At 37.5% G+C, this 13,247-nt stretch overlaps 1 protein-coding gene across 2 annotated transcripts; it reads left to right on the top strand.

Annotated features, from left to right (window-relative positions):
* The first annotated feature begins 70 nt into the window (after nucleotides 1–70).
* SLU7 (SLU7 splicing factor homolog (S. cerevisiae)) lies at nucleotides 71–12,441 on the top strand. 2 transcript variants are annotated; one of them, XM_010579111.1, is made up of 16 exons: nucleotides 71–317; nucleotides 490–669; nucleotides 1,317–1,470; nucleotides 1,733–1,813; nucleotides 2,403–2,567; nucleotides 4,040–4,105; nucleotides 5,705–5,752; nucleotides 6,246–6,377; nucleotides 6,657–6,754; nucleotides 8,141–8,208; nucleotides 8,406–8,545; nucleotides 9,489–9,650; nucleotides 10,101–10,205; nucleotides 10,388–10,462; nucleotides 10,716–10,820; nucleotides 11,841–12,441. In XM_010579111.1, exons 2-16 carry the CDS (start codon nucleotides 506–508, stop codon nucleotides 12,018–12,020), a joined length of 1,743 nt encoding a protein of 580 aa, XP_010577413.1. In that variant the 5' UTR covers nucleotides 71–317; nucleotides 490–505; the 3' UTR covers nucleotides 12,021–12,441. The 2 variants fall into 2 exon arrangements, with proteins under 2 accessions (XP_010577413.1, XP_010577414.1); XM_010579112.1 differs by lacking the exon at nucleotides 5,705–5,752.
* The last annotated feature ends 806 nt before the right edge of the window (nucleotides 12,442–13,247 follow it).

The following is a 13,247-nucleotide window of genomic DNA, read 5'->3' as shown; positions in this document are numbered from 1 at the left end:
GGGGGTCGGCTGCCCGGGCGGGGGCGGCCGCTTTGCGCTCCGGGGGAGCACCCGCGTCCTCGCCGGTGGGGTGCTGCTTCCTCGCGGTCGCTCTCTTGCCTCGCCTTCAGGGGACGCGTAGGCCCGGGGTTGCGCGGGGCCGCGGCGGGGCCTCCCGGTAGCCCCGGCCTGTCCGCCGGCTCTGCAGCAGCGGGGGAGTCCGTGGCCCCCTCCCCGCCGGCTGGGGGGGCCCAGCGGTGTGTGTCCTGACGCTGTGTGCTGAGCTGCTGCTCTTCGTCCCCACCAGGGATCATACTGGTCGGAGAAGAGGAACATTAGTAAGGCTGTTGGTTTTTTCAGCAGTGGTGCTTATTGTTGTGCTAAGGCATACGTCAAGAACGCGTAATAGAGCGTCACTGGTTACCCTGAATGACGCGAAACCACGCTGAAGAGCTGTGCTGTCAGACAGTATTGATCTGTGAGACTTTGTTCTCCTCTTATTTCTGTTAGAGGGGGAAAAAACAAAATGGCATCAGGGACGGTAATGAACGCCACACCTTCAGGAGGATCGAATGATGTGAGCCTGGAGGAACCAAAGAAGATGACAAGGGAAGACTGGCGGAAAAAAAAAGAATTAGAAGAACAAAGAAAACTAGGAAATGCACCCGCTGAAGTGGATGAAGAAGGAAAGTAAGTTTTATTAAAGCTATGGTTATTCTAGAGCTACTGGCTAAAAATGACTTTTTTCCTATTATGATTACAGAATGATCCTGAGGGTGATACATGATTTCTACATGACTCATTGTAGAAGTAAACAGTTGAACTTTGTAAATCTGCTTTTAACATTCCAGTCATCCTCAGAAAACAAATATTTTCAAAAAAAATGTAGGTTCAGTGTTTATCTACTGTGATCTATTGACAGTGCTGCTAAAAAGTCCCATCTGTGTGGCTACTTGCAAGTGGTGTTTTGAAAGTGACCAAAAAGTAGTACTGGGGAACTTTACTGCATACCTGATCTGTTCCCTCTCTTGCTTCTACAAGGCTTGTTACTTCTGAGAAGAGACATGTTACTATTTTTGTGCTCAGTAACATTGCATAGAATAAGGTATTTGATTTGGAGTCAGCAGTTTAGGTGAATTAGATGGCAAGAAAATCTCAGTGAAAGTCTGTGTTTATCTAGGAAAATTAGAGTTTATTTTGCAATGCACTGTAACAACTTCATTATTTTATTATCGATTCCAAAGCCCTGAACTTTAATGTGAGAGTTATTTGTTAGGCTAAGTTGTTGTGGGTTTTTTTCCCTATGCCCTGTATTTATTACACAACATCTTTTACAGAGATATCAATCCTCATATTCCTCAGTACATATCCTCAGTACCATGGTACATAGATCCTTCTAAAAGACCTACATTAAAGCATCAGAGACCTCAGCCAGAGAAGCAGAAACAGTATAGCTCCTCTGGAGATTGGTACAAACGAGGAGTTCAAGAGGTATGTAAAATGTTTTTGTCATAAAATAAAGATTGGTTTGATTCCATGAGGAAATAATTTCTGGTTACATGTTTTTGAGGGAGACAGGAGCTGGGAATTCTTTTTCAGCAGGCAAGTCACAGTGTCTGGTAGTAATCAAAATATGTGTTATGAGTTTGGGTAGACCATGCACACTTTAGTTGTATTGAAAAAATGGTTATTGGGAACACGTATATGAATCTTGCCACAAGTTTATACAACACTGTCTTTTTTTGTTGTTTAGCATGCTGTAGCAACTAGATATCGTAAAGGAGCTTGCGAGAATTGTGGTGCATTGACACACAAAAAGAAAGACTGCATGGAGGTAAACTTGACTTTTGTTGATGTTTTAATGGTTTTGAAAACAATGTGAATTCTAATCTTAGCGGAAAACAGCTGGCTATAGATAAAATAAAAACTACTAGTTTTGGAAAAGCTATTTTGAAAAAGGTTACAAGCATTGAAAGGTGGCTTGAAAATTTCTAAAGAAATTGTTATGCAGGAAGAGTGAAGGGGAAGAAATGATACTATTCAGGGTGTTGCTCATCAATTCTGTTTGTGATAAGCACTGCAATAATAGGTGAAAATGTTTAGCTTTTCATGTTAATTTGCTTTAACTCAAGTGCTCCTGTGCCTGTCTTTCTGTTTCATGTCAGCTAAAGCCATCCCCAGAAACTGTGTTTCAAGTGCTTTCTTAATTGTGGCAAATAGAGTTAGAAATTGATGGGATTTGGAGTCAGTTAAAATACAGAAATGAACTACTTGCGTTTATTTACAATTCACAGGCTGATAGTGCTGAATTTAACTGGCTTCAGAGGAGCTCCATTGATACTATTTTTAAAGGGATATCTGAGTGAGTAACATATTTTAGTGTAACGGACTGATCCAACCGTGGTTTTTTTTTTTCCTTTCAGAGACCCAGGAAAGTTGGAGCAAAATACACAGGCATGAATATTGCACCAGATGAACACGTGCAGCCTCAACTGATGTTTGATTATGATGGAAAGCGAGATCGTTGGAATGGTTATAACCCAGAAGAGCACATGAAGATTGTAGAGGAGTATTCCAAAGTTGATTTGGTGTGTAGGTTCTGTGGTTTACTAGGGAAAGGTTTAGTGTTTGGCTTGGCTGGGAGGAGGAACATTTGTTACGTGCACTGTTAATATTAGACCTTGTGCTGTATTCATAATGAAAAAGCGAGATGGGTTCTGTGTTTGATAGCAAACTTCACCTAAACTGAAAATTCAGATCAGAACTGGCAACTGAGTATGGGTCTGTACAATAAATGAAGTGTCTCCCCAGATTGCTTACTTTCTAATAGACAAGCCGTAGAATTTATTACCCGAGACACAGATTGAATTGCAGGCAAGAAACGAGTTTGTTATCTGGCTGTGTTAGAGCCAATAAATCTATATCTATTTTGTAACTTCATTCATGTTATTTTACTTATGAATCCTTTTTGTTGCCATGATGGAGCGGTGGACGGTTTGTACCTGTCTTTGTGCAGACTGGCACCTTGCTGTTGCAGTTAACTTTCTATCTGTATGCACCAAATCCATGTGGACGTTATTAACTTTTTAGAAGGAAAAAAAAAAAAAAGTTCACTACCTTGGCTGGATGTTGGCTACCTGGTCCAAAAGGTAGTTAGGCGCCTAACTTAACTACCTTCAGTGCCTGGTCCTCAGTATTTTCCTATAGTGTGTAGAAAAGCTAATGTTAAGTGTGATCTAATCAGTGTGTATAAATGTCTACTGGGAGTGTTTAAAGACAGAGCCAGACTCTTCTCAATAGTATACTGTGACAGGACAGGACAAGAAGCAGTGGGCACAAGTGAAATACAAGAAATTCTGTTTGAACATAAGAAAAAAATGTTGTACTATAAGGGTGATCAGTGGAACAGCTTGCCCAGTAAGGCTGGGGAGTCTCCATTCTTGGAAGTAATCAAAACTTGCCTAGACAGAGTCCTGGGCAACTTGTTGTAGGCACGCCTGCTTTGAGCAGGGGGATTGTCCTTGGCAGTCTCCAGAGGTACCTCCAATATCAACTGTTCTATGGTTCTGTGATGTCAAACACATACAAAAATTCACTATGTGCAGCTTTAAAATCTTACTTTAGATGCTAGACTTTGGTGCTTCCTGAATGAACCATAAATGCTTGCAGCATCAGTCACGAAGTACCTTAAGCACTGAAGTTTCTAACTAGAGTACGAGGACACAATTATAAAACTATCTCATAGTAATGGTATAGCTGCATAAATTCTAGTAAACTGTTTCATTTAACAGTATAATATAAAATAGTAAAATGGTTAGTATACATAATTTCATTTCCTTGAGGCTCAAAAAACAAATGTGGTAAAGCATAGGAGTAGAGGTGACAAGCTCTAGGCTGCTGATTTTTTACAAGCACCCAGAGAATTAAAAAACCTTTTTTTTTTTTTTTGTAATAATACATTTTAAATGACAGCAGTCACAAGAGATGCTTATGGTAAGTATTACTACACACTCACTACTAAAAAGAAATACTAAAACAAATGCATTTTCATGATACACAGGCCAAACGTACACTGAAAGCCCAGAAGCTTCAGGAAGAGTTAGCATCAGGAAAGCTGGAGCAAGTGGTAAGTAAACTAAAGCCCAGTTTATTTTTGTTGAGGCTGAATAAATATGCAACAGGTTACTCCTGCTCTCTGATGCTTTTACTCTCTATACAGGGTCTATTATTGGTTTTTATGCCCTTCAGTAATTTAAAGATTTTCCTAGCACCAGCATATTCTGTGTCACATTCAAGAATTTCAAGCATCTTCTTTCAAATAAGAGTCGTTTTGTTTTCGCCTTATGGGCAAAAATTCTGTGTGATTATTATTCTCGCGAAAGTTAATGACATGGCATTTTGGGTCAGAAAAACTTGTTTTCCATGTAGTAATTTTGTTCATGTACTGAAAAGCTTTTTTTGTTTTTAAAGATTGTTACGTCTGACTAATGTTGAGACAACAGCTAGTACGTGACTGTGGATTGTTTTAGTAATGCTTAGTATAAATTGGAATAGGAAGGTATTTTCTTTATCTTAGAACCAAACTTGTTTCTTCTTCAGTCGTTGCTATGACTATTTGCAGTGTCTCTGGTTATTTGAAGGCTGAGCATATGTATTTCCCTCTGGCTTATAACTGCAGAGTTTGCATCTTCCACTAACTTCTACAAGCTCCTCTTGGATTATAGACAATGCTTTTGATACTCTTTGATATAAAATTATAATTTTAAAAGGCATTTCTGATAATATTCCAAGTTTATAAAGTAGGGGAAAAGTAGAGACTGCTACTGGTCAGAAGTAGGTTTTTTTTAATCAACACTGTGAGAAAGAAAACACCAAGCAAAAGACTACATACAACTGGGCCTCCATTTTCCAGAGGTTGTCACCTTGCATTTTGTCACTAGATGGCAGAGTGAACTTAATCGCCAACCCAGCACAAACTACAGCGTTCTGACCTTCCCGATAGAAAAGATTCTTTCTCTTTTTGATGCCTGTTTTCACCACAAAGGAAACATTGTTGGCTTCCATACACTTATTCCGTATAAAATGGAGCTGTAAGAAGAACAGTATGTTTGAAACATAAGAGCTGTCTCTGATGGAGAAGACCAAGACTGCTTTGCATAGTCAGTGCTGGCCAGTTTGCTGATGAGTGTTCCAGGACTCACAGTTGTTTCCATCTTCACTGTTGCAAGTATTCTCAAGTTAGAGGCTAAGCAGGTTAAAAGAATAAATTCTGACTATATTTCTCCAGATTAAATTATGGCTTCTGATTCATGCTCGGTATGCCTGTCAATCCTAACTAAATACTTGCTATATGTCATCTTAATTTTTTTTTTAAGCTTTCAGAGTTGAATGTTGGTTATATTTGCATGATATGAAATATTCTAGTCTAAACCATTAGTGTTCAAAGGCATAGCAAGCTCTAAATAACAGTGACAGTTCTAGAATTTGCTGTTCTTGCAAAAGCTTGAAAATTTAATTGGGAATACAGTGAAAAGGTCTCCGACGTGTCTGTAATAGAGCTCTTTCCTAGACCTTTATATAGCAATCTTTGTGCATATTGTGTCACAGGTAAATTTTATTTTGCATCCAACATAAAACTCAGCTTTGATTGCTCTTTATATCCCTGCCCTCTGTCCTCTCCCCACTATCTTGTCTTCTCTGCTGATGTGCTCTTTGTTTGCTGCAGAACTCCCCAAGACACCAGTGGGGAGAAGAGGAACCAAATTCACAGACAGTAAGATGATTACCCACTGCATCACACCATGGGCAGAAAAAAAGACCTGTAGTTAGTGGATCAGTGAAACAAGGGTGGCATAAGGGTTTGAATGTTGGCTTCATGCCACTGGCTGACTATTCTTTTGGGCATAGGTTGTCGGATTTCACAGAGGCATTTTTGGTTTTGTTTTAATTCCTGTGTGTTGTCAAACCTTAAAGATACAAGCAAATAACTAGTTTTTAATATGTGGTATGTTTTGCCCAAGATAACTGTTTTCTTAATATCATCACAGTTACACTTCTGTAACTGTTTCCGTATGAGGAAACCTGAAAAACCTGAAACCTGTTGAATGTTAGATTAGCATGACAGCACACTTAAGCCCAGGTAAATGATGCCAGCTTTTAACTACAGGGATTGCAGAATTTTTAATGAAACCACTAAAATCAGATTCTCATACTTGTCTCTGGAGTGAATGTCCTCTTTTACTTAGAAGTTTCCCATCTTTCCTCAGGAAAGAGATCATAACAGTGAAGATGAAGATGAAGATAAATATGCAGATGACATTGATATGCCTGGGCAGAACTTTGACTCTAAAAGACGTATCACCGTTCGAAATTTACGTATTCGGGAAGATATTGCAAAAGTGAGTAAAGAATTCTTTACAGATATTCTTTTGTATTCGTGAGAGTTAATTTCAAAAAATTGTACGCTCAATTATTAATGAGTTTGCATATGGGTCTTGCGGTTTGGAAGTTAACATTTGTTCTCAGTTCTATTCCTGCTCATGTCATGACTTCATCAAGGTCATTCTTTTACACAGATAGAACTTTTTAAAATGTCTAAGCTGGGCGATACAAGAGTAACTTCAGTTCTTTTAAAATAATAAATATCGAATATCTTGTATGTTGTTTTCTTTCCCTAGTACTTGAGGAATCTAGATCCGAACTCTGCTTATTATGATCCCAAAACAAGAGCAATGAGGGAGAACCCATATGCCAATACAGGCAAGAATCCAGACGAGTAAGTTAAATCAGGGTCATGCTTGTGTATCCAACAAAACTGTTAAAAATGAGATTAATAGTTCTGTATTTTCTTTTATCTGTATGTCCTTTTACTAATGAATCCCTAGACAATTATGGGTAGAAGTAGTAGTAAACATGGAAAAAATTGTTTCATTTAGCAGCATTTTTTGGTTTAGTATATAAAAGTGGTATTTTAGTAATACTGGCCCTTAATCTTCAGGGATATATGGACCACTATTTAGTGTAATGATCTGTACAAGGGTTAGAACACTGCTGTATCTAGAGGTGATACCTGTAAACAGTAATGATATTTGTGAAGTATTTCAGTAACCAAATCTTAAACTTCATCCCTTCTCTGTGGTACCTAACTAAATGCTTGAACTAGGAGCAAGAGCTCCTCATACATTAATGGAGTCTGCATAGAAAAGGTCTGAAAGCTTTGGCATTGTCTAGATAACTTAATTAAAAAATGCCATAGGCTGGCTTTTGGCTGCACATAAGGCTGTCTCACTTAAAACTCAAGTCAAGCACTAGAGCTGTGACCCCGCCTTGACCTGTGTAGTGCTGTGGACTTACAGAGTAGACAGGCTGTGAGTAGAAACATTTATTCAGAGTACAGTAATTGGATTAGCTTGCTGCCTGAAATAGAATGGCAGTGGCTAAATGCTAGCAAATAATGCTCTTTCCACCTCTCCTTGCCCCCAGCTAGAATAATGCTGGTCAATTCTTTTTTTAGATGCAGATGCTTTCACTTCTCTCTAGAGTCATAATTTGACCTTTGTTGAATCTGTGTTTCTGCCACAGCTTTGCAGACTGTAAATTATTCAGAGGGACTTTGGGCAGATGAAAAGAGTGGGAAATTGGGTTGTTAACGTTATTTGATTTTTCAGCCTGTGTTTCATATGCTCATTCTGAATCTCTTCAAGGGGTGTACAAAAGGTAACTGAGAGCAGTAAAGCTATTACCAGGCTTTAACTCAGTAAAATACACTGGGTCTGGGCAGGAGGAGAGATTCACAAATCCAAAAGCTGAGAATCACTATGCTAGAATATCACCTACCATTTATGCATATTTATTGTGCAGTTCGATCAAAGTTTGACTCCTGGTGCTTGGTATTCCAGGCAGAGCTCCAGGTTTTGTCATAAGATGTTTCCATGTAAACGTAGGCACCAGGTATTCTGAGTTGCTATCGTATACTTTCATGATTCTATGGGGAGCCCAGACTTCATTTCATGTATAGAGTTGAATGCTCCTTCCTCTCCCTCCATTCTTAACTCTCAAGGCACAAAGGAGAATTTTTACTTTCCTGTTGGTGTTCTATGATTTTATTTAAAAGGAAATCACATTACTTGAATGCTAAGAATCATATTGTTCTTTTCTGCAGAGTTGGTTACGCAGGTGACAACTTTGTTCGCTACACTGGAGATACCATTTCAATGGCACAGACTCAGCGTAAGTGGGTTTTGGGGTTTTGGTTTTTTTAAGGAAACAAACTTAAAAGACTTAAGTTAACAATGCTTTCTTGCAAAAGAGAAATAAATCTTCTTAGATTGAGGCTTTCTTTCAAATTACTGCAGAATTAAAGATTGTAATTTGATGCCTATGTCAGTTTTAGAATAAATATTGAGTGAAACCTCTTGTGTACACAGTTTTTGCTTGGGAGGCTTATGACAAAGGCTCTGAAGTTCATCTTCAAGCAGACCCTACAAAATTAGAGCTACTTTATAAATCCTTCAAAGTGAAAAAAGAAGATTTCAAGGCACAGCAGAAAGAAAGCATCCTAGAGAAGGTAATAGACTTTTGGTTTTATTTAATTAGAATTCTGTTGAGTTTGAAGTCTGGGTCTTGGGGAACAAATAAGGTTACTAATGCTATGTGAAAATGCATCAGCTGTTCTCAGTAGCTTAGATTTATAAAAAGAATTTTATATCTATACACACTATCTTATCAATTGGATTCATTATATTATTTAATATAGGAACCTTTGAAGATCTGCTGGTAGTTCTTTGGATTATTGGGAGCTCTTCCCTTAACTGTCAGAATTTCTCCAGTGAAAAATCTGACAGCAGTATGTAGGAGTGGGAATTTAGGGTTTGGGTCTTTTTTTTTTTTAAATAATACCAGTGGTTGAAAAATTCTTTCACAGTTTAGAAGTGTTATCTTTTGTAAAATACCCAAGTTACTATCTCCCAAAATTATTTTTTAACTTTTCTTTTTTCTTATATGTGAAAAGCAGAATTTTCAGACTCAAGTTTCAGGTGCAGTATTCTAGATAAATATTTATTTTATATTTTGCAGCTAGTTTCTTGGACAACTGACAAAGAACTAAGTAATCCATTTAGATTCTAACCTTGTCTACATTCAAGTTTGAAGGGGAACAGGAAGTACTGCTCTGGTTATACCAGAGCCTTTTTGTTTGGTCTAAAAAGTTTTCCTGCTTTGAGTCAGGAATATCACTGTTGTAATCCTCCAGGCATTAAAAAAAAAACCAAAAACAAACAAACAAAAAAAACCACACAAAAACCAAAACATCAAAAAACACCACAATGGCAATAGGAGGAGAAGTATTTCTCTCTTATCTATTCACTAAAGATTAAACTGTCTCCATCCACTTCTTTTATGTCTTCTTCAGAAGGTACTGAAGGTGACATTTTTGAAATGTATACTTAACTGCATAAAAGGTGGGGGTTTTTTTTCAAAACTATTATATGTCTTTTCTATTTGCATTTTAGTATGGAGGACAAGAACACCTAGATGCACCACCAGCTGAACTGCTGTTAGCTCAAACAGAAGATTATGTGGAGTACTCTAGGCATGGAACAGTCATCAAAGGACAAGAGAAAGCTATTGCTTGCTCTAAATATGAAGAGGATGTTAAGATCAACAACCATACAGTAAGCCCTAGCTTATGTTAAAATTATAAAAAAAACCAGATTCCTTCCCATTGGAAGGGAATGAGGTATGGTAGGATGCAGTACAATATAATACAGCAAATAAATTTCTCCTGTCTCAAATGTGACACTCTCCCTTTTCTACTATGGAGGAATTTCAAATTGTCATGGTTGCGATGTGAATTTGAGGAGTTGCAATGGCAAACTTAAAGGGGAAGTTACTGTATTTCCCTTTGACTTTGAATATAACTTGACCACATCCTGTTGCTTTTCTCTTTTTTGAAACTGTACCTGTAAGGCTAATGTAAAATTGCAAAAGTATTTCTCATAACTTTCCCTTCTGGATTGTTTGAATAATTTACTTATCAGGATATAAACTCAGGAATAAATTGCAGCCTGCCTCTTAAGGGGGTATCATGATGGACATAACTGCCATGGTGTCTTCTCTTGCAGTGCATTTGGGGTTCATATTGGAAGGAAGGCAAGTGGGGTTACAAATGCTGCCACTCATTTGTCAAGTATTCATACTGTACAGGAGAAGCTGGGAAAGAAATTGCTGTAAGTATTGTGTTATTTAGTCACTTGGAAAGAGCTAAAAAGCATTCATCTTCCTACCCAAGTTTTAGACTATTTCACTTTTTTGTTGGTTGGTTGGTTCGGCTGGGTTGGGTTTTTGGAGGGGTTTTTCCCTTTCAAATGTGCTTAGTAAATGGGTATGCTTTCTCTTGTCTGTTGTATAGAATACTGAAGCAAGCTTACTGGAAGAGCAACCCAGGGAGGAAGAACACATGACAAAACCCAAAACACTGATGGAGGTAAGTTGTTTTCCTTTCTCAGGAAGGCAGATATTTTTCCTCCACATTTTAAGAGTTGGAAAGATATGTGTAACTACAAAATTATGTGAGTCATAATGTCTGAAAATTATTAGACTGCATTGTTAGATCATTAACATCTCTCTTGAAAACTAAGCTCTCAAATAGCATTAGTAGATGCTTGGGATTTAATGGCTTGAACATTATTAAAGCTTGCAAGTTGAATCTTAACGGTCACTGGTTTTTCACCTTACAGATCCACCAAGAGAAACAGAAAGAGAAGAAAAAGAAGAAGCACAAAAGGAGCTCAAATTCAGATAGTGAGGGTGAAGAGAAAAAGAAGCAGGAAAAACTTAAAAAGGTGCACTATATTCATCAGTGGGTTTGTGGCAAAAAGAACTTGAAATATATTTTACAACAATGTCAGTTTTATGAAGCCTGTAAGGCAGTTCTTGTGGTATTCTGTGGGATGTTCTTTGATGCTAATTCTGAGCTAAAGCAAATTTAACATGCTGTTAGATGTTCTAAAGCACATTCCCTATTTCTCAAGCAAACATGCAATAAATACTTAGTTTTGGAAGACTTAGTTTAGATGATTTAGAACACTTCTTGTCTAGGCAACTATTACAGATGTAGATTTATATAAGACATTGCAGAACACAATGATTTGTGTATTGAAGAAAGATGGAGAGGTCAAAAGCACTGTCAAAGCTTAACGTAGCACTTTTTATCCCAGACTTGGGCCCAGTCTCACAGTTAATGCAGTAAATCCATCCACCAAGCTATCAACTCACTGCTGCTAAACAGCCCTTCCACAAGCACAGCAGCCTGCCTCTGGATATTCAGAGTGTGAAACTAATGTTAAACTATGGTTAATCAAAGCATGGTACAAATGCAATTTCTTTTCAATAGCAAGAAGGAGCAACAGTAGTAGTTTGAGGAATGGGATAATGTGTATTTCAAAAAGCATTTAAAAAAACAATACTCCCTGACAAGGCAGGGTGGAGGGGAACCCCACCAAACAAACCCAGCAAACAAACCCAAGCCACTAAGATCACATGCTTGCTTATCTGCTTTTGTACTTGCTGGATCATGATTACATTTTAGGTAAGGCCAAGGAATTTCTTACTTGATTTTGGCAATTGGAAAGAGATTAAAGTATCTTGTTTGCTAAATACCATTTTACCATCATTTTATATTAAACACTAACAAATGAGCATTAAATGAAGCGTGCTGTAGGTGGGCCAGACAGATGTGCATTGCTTATCCCCCCCATTCTGCCTGCTGTTTGTTCATTATACTAGAATCTAATACAAACTTTCATTGGTTTTTTTGCTTAACTTTCATTGTGGGTTTTTTTTTTCCTTTGCTTTCATTTCAGGCACTAAATGCAGAAGAGGCTCGTCTTCTCCACGTTAAAGAAATTATGCAGTTAGATGAGAGGAAGAGACCATACAACAGCGTATATGAAACCAGGGAGCCAACAGAAGAGGAAATGGAAGCCTATAGAATGAAACGGCAGAGACCTGATGATCCCATGGCCTCTTTTCTTGGACAGTAGTCACAGTGAAAATCATTCCAATACACAAGACTTTTTTTCAATACTTGTTTACAACTCTGTAGACATTTGCTTACCTTCCTTGTGTCTAGTAAGTGCCAGAAGTGGCAGAGATTTTTTTTTTTTCACCAAAGAAGTTGGTGAAAACTTCTTTCAACAGACATAAGCAGTCCAATACTTACAGCAATTTTATATATGTGTGTATGTATACATATACAGTCACAAATATATATATACACACATATATAAAATTTATATATAAAATACATACACCTACTCTGTAAATTCTTTATTGGAAGAGAACTGACTGGAATTCTAGGTTTGTTTGGCCAGCTAATACATAAAGTCATGATACATTCAGTAAAACTGACTATTCAAAGGAAATGGTCAGCAGATGTCACTTAATATAGAACGAAAATTGTTGAAAAAAATATTGTTAAGCTACTGAAGCCTCTTACTTGTAAAGGGAGTTGCCTGTCACGTGGCTTTAAAAGGAGAAATAGTTTCTTGATCACTTTCTAGTAAGTATTTTGGAAATGTAAAAATTGATTGCTTTGTACAGTTTTGTTTAATTTAATATAAAGGTCTTAAATGCTGCTCAGTCTTTTTAATGAAGAGGTTAGCTTCTGAGTGTAGAGCTTTTAAATTCTAGTTCTGTTTCTGCAGATGTTAACATATAAATTTCAGTTGCAAAGATCTGAGTTCTTTGGTTTTCTGTTTGATAACAGTATTCATCTTACCCTTAAAACTTCCAGAATCTTGTTACATGGTGTAATGCCAAGTGTCAGGCTTTAATACCTTGTGATAATGTGAAGCAGCATCTGCTTTGTGTTTGGCAATATTAGTCCTTAAACTGGGAGCTTTCCCCTTTATTAAAAGTTGAAGGAATGGGTGAAGGACTTCACAGCATGACTTAGAGTTGGAAGGCTTGAGAATTACTTCTGTTTTGGCTTAAACTGTCTTATTAAACATGGCTTTTATGACCACATTTCATGTGGTTATATTAATGGTAGGACAAGGAAGACTCCGAAATCCTGGCTTTTCCTCTTAAAATTAAGAACCTGATTACAGTTTCCACTTTGTAAACAATGAAGGAAGCTTAAAGTTACTGGAAGAAAAGGAAACGATATGTTATACCTGTAACATGTTGTACCTGTAATTTCCACCTGTAAAGCTGGTTTCCTTTTTTTATTAGGTTTTCTCCAAGTCTGCTTCCCCTTTGGTTTTGTT

This window comes from Haliaeetus leucocephalus, unplaced genomic scaffold, assembly GCF_000737465.1.
Source record: "Haliaeetus leucocephalus isolate CR32 unplaced genomic scaffold, Haliaeetus_leucocephalus-4.0 Scaffold656, whole genome shotgun sequence".
In the NCBI taxonomy this organism is placed as follows: domain Eukaryota; kingdom Metazoa; phylum Chordata; class Aves; order Accipitriformes; family Accipitridae; genus Haliaeetus; species Haliaeetus leucocephalus.
Note: the sequence above shows the minus strand (reverse complement) of the source record. Positions and strands in the feature narration are given on the sequence as shown.

What these genes read in the sequence shown, in the direction of transcription:
- SLU7 (XM_010579111.1), top strand. Translation starts at nt 506, where the DNA reads ATGGCATCAGGGACGGTAATGAACGCCACACCTTCAGGAGGATCGAAT. An exon ending in ACAGGCAAGAATCCAGACGA is followed by an intron (nt 6,755 to 8,140) that starts GTAAGTTAAATC and finishes TCTTTTCTGCAG; the next exon opens with AGTTGGTTACGCAGGTGACA. An exon ending in AAGCTGGGAAAGAAATTGCT is followed by an intron (nt 10,206 to 10,387) that starts GTAAGTATTGTG and finishes TCTGTTGTATAG; the next exon opens with AATACTGAAGCAAGCTTACT.